This window comes from Nicotiana tabacum, chromosome 1 (assembly GCF_000715075.1).
Source record: "Nicotiana tabacum cultivar K326 chromosome 1, ASM71507v2, whole genome shotgun sequence".
NCBI classification, from domain to species: Eukaryota; Viridiplantae; Streptophyta; class Magnoliopsida; order Solanales; family Solanaceae; genus Nicotiana; species Nicotiana tabacum.
Genome location: NC_134080.1, coordinates 111382714 through 111392094, shown reverse-complemented (window position 1 = coordinate 111392094; position 9381 = coordinate 111382714). Strand labels below are relative to the sequence as shown.

The window sequence follows — 9381 nt, the reverse complement described above, 5'->3', positions numbered from 1 at the left end:
GAAGAAAGCTATTCTGTAGCTGGTTCAGGGCCTTCGTCTTCTTCGATCCCGAATACTCAGAATTAGGTGTCGAAGAGTCGATGTAGTGGGCTGCACAGGAAGGTTCTCACGAGCGGTTATCTCCCGTTCCCGGGCCTTGGCAATACATTCATCAATGTTGGAAATGCCTTCTTTTGCCTCCTCCAAAGTCTTCCTCTTCATATGATATATGGTGTAGGTTTTCTCGAAGACCAGGGAATCTTATTGGTCCTTGAGTTTTGCTTGGAGCTTATCTATCTTGGCTTGGAGCTTTTCATTTTCAGCTTGCATTGTGCTGATTTTGGAATCAAGCTCAACGTTGGTGGTTGCGTGAAGTCAATTCTGCTCCATGACTCTTTCGAGTCTTTCTTCCATTTTTGCTCTCCTCTCCTCGGCAGTATTGGCCTCCTGAATTTTGGCGCATAAGCTAGCCTCCAAGTTATTAACTTGTTCCATGAAGGCAGACTCACGCTCAACAGCAGCAGTCATAGTATCATAAAGCTTAACCCACTTAGCCTTTGCTTCCTTAATGTTTTCATGTTGTTGAACGGCTTCTTGGCTATAAGCTATCCTATCTTGTTCAGACTGCTGCAGTTGGGCCTCGAGCTCATCCGTTTGAGTGATTTTTGCCTCCAGTACTAGGAGGAGCTTGGCAAGTTGGTTCCATTCAACTAAGAGTTGATATCGTTTTGAAATAAGCTCTTGCTTGTCCAAAATCAGCTTTTGCAGGCCCCCAAAAGCAAGAAGGTTGGCCTGCAAAAAGGTCAGTAATAAGGTTATCGTTGCGAAGTATAAATTAAAATAAGATGGAAGGACGTCAGATCGCTACCTGCACCAAACAATGCATGATATTGCTTATAATACACTCCGTGGAGAGATAGGACATCTTTCTCCAGTTCTTTGCTGAGGCCCGCGACTTCAGGTAATTGGCAAGCTTCACCATCTTGTAAAGAATATGTCACTCCTTCAAAACAAATAGAATGGCAGTCCGCTTTCCACGAGGATCTTTAGAGGGTGTCGAATAAGCAATTCCCAATTTCCTGTGGTCGGGACACCGTGGGGAAGAGGCATTCCCTACTTGTTCGGTTGGTGCAGGTGGAGGAGAAGCAACTAATGTTGGTTGAGAAGCAGCAGCTAGTGCGGATGGATAAGAAACAGTTGGTGTAGAAGGAGTGAAGTTGTGGTTGGCTCTGTAGTTGGTGACAGAGGAAGGTCAAGGGTCGAACTTCTCTGACCGGAGACGTTGACAGGGATTGAAAAACGGGAATCAACATTTTCAACCAAACCCATTCCCCCTACCCCCAGAGTGCCTGGACTTCTTCTGGCGATGGATTTTGAAGCTCTCTCGATTGAGCACCCGATTGAGTTGATGAAGACCTTTTTCTTCTTTGAAGAGGAGCATCTTCATCATTAGCCCTTTCTTCATCATCAATGACCACTATGACCGGTCCGGTTGATGATCTTCTCACTCTTTTCTCCTGAGTCCTAGTCGAGGAGGTACGCTTCCTCTTTGATTTCTCATTTTTGGACTGGGGACTCTGAGAGGAGGTTCCCTCACAAGAGGCACAAGCAGATCCACGAGCCCTGCATCGATAATGGCACTCTATAATACTTGTTCGACCTCTTCTGGATCATCGAGAGCCTCGACGCCGGGGCACATGACGAAACCCTTCGGGAGACCTGTGTGGAACTAAAGGATATTTAATAGATTGCTCCTAAGTTGTTAAGATTGAAAGAAAGAAGAATTTTTGCTTACTGTGGTTCTTGGCTTTCCACCCACATTTGGGAGCCATCTCTTTCCACTGTCGAGATTTTGGTGTAGTGATACCTGTGGTGGTTCCCAATGAGTAGGTTAGACAAAGGAAATAATAAGTCAGCAAAGAAGGAAGTTTTTTCCTTTCAGAAAGAAATAAAACAAATAACCGAAGACTTATGAAAAAGCTTCCATGATTCAGGAAAAGCTGGCATTGTGGCCGGGATGATGTCCCTAGTGGCAATGACAATGAACTATTCCATACATCTATGGTCATTGTTGTTATCAACGCTGGTACGGAGGGCGTGATAACCATACTTGATGAGATTTAGCACACCCCCACAGAATATCTTTGGGGAGTAGAGCTTCATCATATGCGCGAGAGTTAGGGTTTCCCCGGTATCAACACATAATTGGCGGAGGAAGGCTACCGTACACCATATAGATGGACCTACTTGAGCCAAGCATACTTGGTACCGGTGGTAGAATTCTAAGATTATTGGGTCAATTCCTTCACCCACTCCCAAGGTGAAAAAACCCAAAGTAAAGGGATATGTATAAATGTACATGAACCCCGGCTTGGAGCAGTTAACTCGCTCTATCGCGTCGGGGGTGAGGATTTTAATGATACCCCAATTGCATTCCACCTTCACAACAGGGATGCTAGAAGGACGAATGGAAGAAAGATATCTACGAATGGGCCAGAACCTGTCACTTTTAGAGTTTGAAGGTGGTTTTTGCTCTTGAAAGTCGGATGTCCTGCTAAGATGAAGCGGTATGATGATGTTTATGATTGGAGGTTCACACTCAACGTCAACCTTTTTGGTTTTGTTCATCTTTTGATCCCTAACCGAAGAGAAGGCCGGCATTTCCAAAGATAGCAATGTTAAAAGACATGTTTATGAGGAAAACCTTTACTGAAAAAGTTGAATATTATAGAAGAGCTCTAAGGAAATTCAAGGAAGAAGAAGTTGTTGTGAAAGTAAAGAGTAAAAATGAGAGTAGTGGAGAAGTTATAGACGGCAAAAATCGTGTTTATGATTACCTTGAAAACCAACAAAAATATTTACTCATAGGGTAACACGTATTCAGGTCATTAATTATGAGAAGACGTGCGCCCTTTCAAATATCAAAGTCCATTCAGGAACTTTTTCGCCAAGAAAAGAATTCTCATCTACTTCTCGGTGACACTATGTTACTTCACCAGAAAGTAAGGGGACTATCTATATGGGGTAAAATTGGTTAATGACAGCTGGGCAAATGACGGAATGACACGTGGAACTGTAGACAAGTGGATGTGAGTCAGTAAACAGCTAGCACTAGATGCAAGCGTGCAGTCATTGCTGAACAAATCCCGAAGACAGAGCAGCCGATAACAAAGATTCAAAGCATTGTCATCGGGTACATTCAATTGGCAGCCGTTACAGAGAATATATGTATTTATAGCCAATCGTTATGCACCCATCAATGATAATTTTATTCTCATTCAAGAGGAGCTTGATTTGAGGATCTTGTCTCCATGAATCAAGCTATAAATAGGGGGATTAATGTCCATTATAAACACAAGAAACTCTGTACACAAAAAGCTATAATCAATTGTCTTATTACGCACACTTTAAACACTTGAACATTGCATTCAATCTTATCATCGGAAATGCTAAGTTCTTAGTCAGGCTTGTTATCTACTTTAATTTTATTTGATAATCTTATCTTTGTTCTCATTTACTTATTATTTTGAGTCAAATCGATTCGTTTGTCTATAAACCACCCTATAAATTCAACTGTATCATTTTACAAGTAAACACCTTCAGGGACATTCGACAAAAAAGTTGATTGCCTTTTTTTAATTAAAAAGGAAAACAATCCAAATTGTCAGTCCATAAACACTTTCAACCGAAACTAGCCCAAAACAAATATTTAGCGAAAATAGCCCAAATATCATTTTGTAACATAGATCTGTTTTGCTAAAATATAAAGGCGTTCGAACTTCTTGAGACATTGAACTTCCGTAATATTGCAATATTCTAACTTCTTTAAGCTGAAAATGTAGGATCGAACACCTTAATTCGATTTAGAAATAATATTGAACATTAGATTGTTGGATTGGGTCGAAGGATTAAACTGAAAACGCCATGGACAATTATTGAAGCTTGCTTAAGCCTGAAATTAGAAATTTGAATTTTCGAAATTGAAATTTATTTCGAATGGTATTGTTGGAATATATTGGGTACACTTAAGGAGTATGTCTCAATTTTGGGACGATTTGGTAGATATTTTAGGTGGTTTGAATTAAAATTTGAGCCAAATTTGAAGTACACAAGATGAACATGGAAGATTGTATCTCTTGTGTATCTTTCGTATATCCCTTGTATATCAAATACATATATCTTGTGTATCTCATGTATATCCACGTAAACCTTAATGTGAGATACGTGTTTCATTTATATGTCAGGAAAAAAATTTTAAACTCGATTTCAACTACAAATTTTGATTATAAATTAGTCCAAGTAACTTCCAATCTTCCTCGAATTATGCATATTGACTCATCTATATATTTTCAATGAATTTCAACCATACCCATTATATATATATATTTTCTTCGTGCTTCGTCAACATTTCCTTTATGTCTTACATTTAATATTGCAGATACAGTAACAACATCATACACAGTATATTCTCACAAGTAAAGTCTGGGGCATTTAATATTGCAGATCATGCTTAAAATATAAAAGGAGGTTTTTGCGCGTGATTACGGAGGGAAAGAATCCTTATATATCTGGAAATTTCAATTTCTATATACACTTAGCTAAAGGTGTATTATTAATGGTTAAAGGTTGGCAAGGTTTTGACTTATTTTAGATATTTCCACATGATCACTCTCAATTAAAAACTGCCTCAAGCCCCTTCTTCATAAAATTAAAAGGACTTTTTGGACAATTTGGAAAAAAGATATTTAGATGTTCCGTATTTGTTGGGTTTTAGAATTTATAAGCTTTAAGCGATGTGAATATGTATTAATCGACAGGTGACTATTTATCAAAACTAAGTGTCATAATTAAACGCCTTATTTCGTCCGGTGAATAGAAACTTAGGTGTTGTGTAGATGAGGAGTCTCTTTTCATTGCCCCACGTCAGGAAAATGTGGTGTTCCCTAAATGAATAGTCCCTTTCGTTTGCCTTACTAGTTACTACTCACTCTTATCCCACATACTGTATAAACTGGCCATGGGACCTCAGTTCATGCAAGAACTTATTATATTCCTTTACTCTTTAGTATCACATCTTGTTTCTTCTTTTCTTCAAGACAAGAAGAAACATAATGGATGCCTTCTCTTCCACTTTCCTTTCTACATTATCACAACACCCTAAATCTCTTCTTTCTCCTAATTATTCTCCCAACACATCATCTTCTCCTTCTCTTAAAGTCTCCTCCGTTAGAATTGAAGAAAGGCCACAAACCACTACTAGAACAAAACCACAAGAAAAGCCAACCCCATCACCCTATACTGCTCCAAAAGACACTCCCAAAAGACAATTACCTACAAAATCAATAACCCCCCAAAAAACAGTAGAGCCACCATTTCCATCGGTTATCTTCAATGCATTTGACGATTTCGTGAACACTTTCATTGATCCTCCTTTGAAACCTTCTGTCGATCCAAAGTATATTCTTTCTAACAACTTCGCTCCGGTGGAGGAGCTTCCTCCTACTGAATGCGAGGTAGTGGTAGGCTCCCTTCCGCCTTGCCTTGACGGTGCGTACATCCGAAATGGCCCCAATCCTCAGTATCTTCCACGTGGACCTTACCATCTTTTTGATGGAGATGGAATGCTTCATTCCATTAAAATTTCTCAAGGCAAAGCTACACTCTGCAGCCGATACGTCAAAACTTACAAATACACAATTGAACGTGAAGCTGGTTCTCCGGTTTTGCCAAATGTATTCTCCGGTTTCAACGGTCTCACTGCCTCGGCGGCGCGTGGTGCTATCACCGCGGCTCGAGCGATTGCAGGACAGTTCAATCCCACTAACGGCATAGGCCTAGCAAACACAAGCTTGGCTTTATTCGGAGGCAAACTTTTCGCTCTTGGTGAATCTGATTTACCGTATGCAGTAAAATTAGCCCCAGATGGTGATATTATTACCCTCGGCCGTTACGATTTCGACGGAAAACTTTTCATGAGCATGACGGCACATCCCAAAATTGACCCAGATACTAACGAGGCTTTTGCTTTCCGTTACGGTCCAATGCCTCCGTTTTTAACTTACTTTAGAATCGAACCAAGTGGTACAAAAACCCCAGACGTGCCAATATTTTCTATGACACGTCCGTCATTTCTGCATGACTTTGCAATTACAAAGAAATATGCGATATTCTCGGATATACAAATAGGAATGAACCCACTTGAGTTCATCGCCGGTGGTTCACCGGTGAGTTCCGACTCAGGGAAAATTCCCCGTCTTGGCGTGATTCCACGTTACGCCAAGGACGAGTCAGAAATGAAGTGGTTCGATGTGCCCGGGTTTAATATCGTACATGCAATTAATGCGTGGGATGAAGATGACGGGGATACTATAGTGATGGTGGCGCCGAATATATTGTCGGTGGAGCATACGCTGGAGAGAATGGATATGATACATGCGTCTGTTGAGAAAGTGAAGATAGATTTGAAGAGTGGGATGGTGAGCAGACATCCAGTTTCGACAAGGAATCTTGATTTTGGAGTCATCAATCCTGCTTATGTTGGGAAGAAGAACAAGTACGTATAAATCTTATCAGCAACTTATAAATTAATTAGATCATAAATAAATTGGCATAATTAATAGAGTAATGACAGTGAAAAGAACTTTTACACAGTTATGTCACCTGAAAACATATTTATATACAACTATTCATAATTAGTCGGTAGTGGCATAGCAATAATTTTTATTAAGAAAGGTCAAAATACAAAGGAACTCCGATAAAAAAGCCTAGGGTATTAGTATATATATACAAATTTATCTAGCTACACGCTATAAATTGGACAAACCACTTGACACTATCAGAAATTTATTGGTTGGGCTCCATCTATAGTCTAGTATATATGGCCATGTAGGTCCTACTGATCACATGATTCATCAGATCTCACAAACCAAATCATCTATAATTAGCTATTCCTCACAGGCAAAGGCATCTTTTCCCCACTAAAAATGTACTATGTTCTTCTAAATATACCAAATATGTTAAGTTCCCATCTTCCAAGTAAATTATCCATGAAAAAGTTTACAAAATATTTGAGCAAAGACCAAAAATATCATATTAGTTTGTGTACTTTGTAAGCCATGCTTATAATCTTTCTTATTTCAGTTTAAATATCTAAGCGACAAGAATAGTTATAAGTTCACTTTGAGAAACTATATTTCTTATGAGGAAAGAACAGTTTAGTTGTTTGGTGAGGATCCATTGGCGTCCAAGTACCCTATGCTCCAATATGACAATCAACCCCAAAAAGTAACAAAAGGAGGAGAGAAGAAAAATCTGAGATTCTCCACCAGTTCACTGCCCCTTAATTTATGGATGAAATATGCACATATATATAAAATGAGTTTAAGTTATATACGTCATTAATGTAACGGATTTTTCTATCAAATAATTAAACTCATACTCCGAACCACATATAATTAGGTAACAAGCACAGAGGTTGCACCTTCAGCTATAGATATGGCGGGCGAAAAAACAAAAGATAGACATAAATGCACCCTAGGGTGTGACTTAATTAATTGTTAATAAAGTTAGTAAAACTCACAAAAGACCAAAATCCAAACTCCAGTGGAGATAAAAGAAAATAAAAGGTGATTTCTCATCATGTATTTAAGTAGTATAATTAATGTGATTTCAATTTTTACTACTCCAACAGGTATGTATATGCAGCGATTGGAGACCCAATGCCAAAGATAGCAGGCATAGCAAAATTGGACGTATCAGTAGCAGAAGCTGACCGGCGCGATTGCATAGTGGGGTGCCGATTATTTGGCGAAGGCTGCTTTGGCGGCGAGCCATATTTTGTGGCAAAGAATCCTAACAACTCGGTAGCGGATGAGGACGATGGCTACGTTGTGTCGTATGTGCACAATGAGAAGACAGGAGAGTCAAGGTTCTTGGTCATGGATGCAAAGTCCCCTAATCTTGACATTGTGGCTGCTGTCAAATTGCCTCGTCGAGTGCCTTACGGTTTCCACGGCCTTTTCGTTAGGGAAACTGATCTTAGGAAACTCATGTAGTGTAGATATATATATATACCCATCGATATATACCTTTTAGAGAGGGTGTCGGTGTCATCTAACTAGCTGCTTCATAAAACATCTTCCTTGTATATATATGTATATTTAAATTATTTTATATGTATATATAGATAATAGCTAGTTATCATAATATAATTTAAATATTGATTTGAGACAAGAAATAAAATCTCAAAACCAACATATTCTTTCCTCTCCGTGCTAGTTAATTATGGCTATGTTCATACTTGTCTCCTAATGATCTCCCCTCCGGATCCCCCACAACAACCCAATTATAAAAAGACAATATCCAGACTTCCAGTAAGCTGAAGATGATTTCTACCAAACTGAACATGTGGCAGAATGATTTTCTTGAATTTCCGTGTGGAATATAAAATTACTGATTTGAATGGTTAATATATATCACTACTTCAACTTACCACCTATCGTAATAATAGGCGATTTTACGACTTATAATTCATTTAAGTAAATGATTATTTTTTTTAATTTCCGGCTAATTTCTGGGAGTTGGGACAGAAGTTTCGGATGAGGAATATTCACATTGTCAAATGTCGTGTAAATTTAAAGCTGTAAGCTTTGTTTTGTTTTTTAAAGAGCCCATATTAGCATATACCAATACCTGTGTCTTTAAGACAACTTATTGGACTTGGACATGAACATCACTACTAGAGTCATAGTCTTAACTATTAATTAATTGTGATCGATACCCCCAGATCTAATTCAAAAAATCTAAAAATAAAAAGAAAATTCAGAAAATCTTGCCAAGTGGTACATCGAATCAATAATAGAAATCTGTTGAATTAAATGTGGGGCGTGGCAAGGCATAAGCGTTAAGACGCAGGCAAAAATCCCATGTTTTTTTTAAAAAAATATTTTATAACTTAATACTTAACTTCTTTATAATTTATTAAGTTTAAGTTTATTAAGAAATTAAACTAGTCGTTACCAATTTTAAATAATTAGCTATTGCCATCTTTTCAAAAATAGTTGTTGCCAACTTTTAAAAACTAGCCGTTTTATTAATATTTAAATTAATAAAAAAATTTAAAAAAGGGAATCTTTTCGTATATATATAAAATTTTAAACTTATTTACCTGGTTTAGCTAAAAAAAATATATAGAAAAAGTAACTAAATTTTTTTACAAAACATATACAAATCTATAATTTATATACAACTTGGCTACAATTTTTTGTTGTCTAGAATCCAATCAAAAGATAAAATTATATGCAATTTATATCTTCCATACAAATTATGTTAGTTGTATATATTTTATATGTCATTTGTACACCCGTCATACAAAATATAAATAATTTATTTATGTCTTTATCT

General features: G+C 37.8%; 1 protein-coding gene across 1 annotated transcript; it reads left to right on the top strand.

Annotated features, from left to right (window-relative positions):
• The first annotated feature begins 4997 nt into the window (after positions 1 to 4997).
• On the top strand, positions 4998 to 8220 carry LOC107767418 (putative carotenoid cleavage dioxygenase 4, chloroplastic). The gene is made up of 2 exons (XM_016586431.2): positions 4998 to 6532; positions 7670 to 8220. The coding sequence occupies exons 1-2, from the start codon at positions 5091 to 5093 to the stop codon at positions 8031 to 8033; spliced, it is 1806 nt and encodes a 601-aa protein (XP_016441917.2). The 5' UTR covers positions 4998 to 5090; the 3' UTR covers positions 8034 to 8220.
• Positions 8221 to 9381: the final 1161 nt, after the last annotated feature.

What these genes read in the sequence shown, in the direction of transcription:
- LOC107767418 (XM_016586431.2), top strand. Translation starts at nt 5,091, where the DNA reads ATGGATGCCTTCTCTTCCACTTTCCTTTCTACATTATCACAACACCCT. An exon ending in TATGTTGGGAAGAAGAACAA is followed by an intron (nt 6,533 to 7,669) that starts GTACGTATAAAT and finishes CTACTCCAACAG; the next exon opens with GTATGTATATGCAGCGATTG.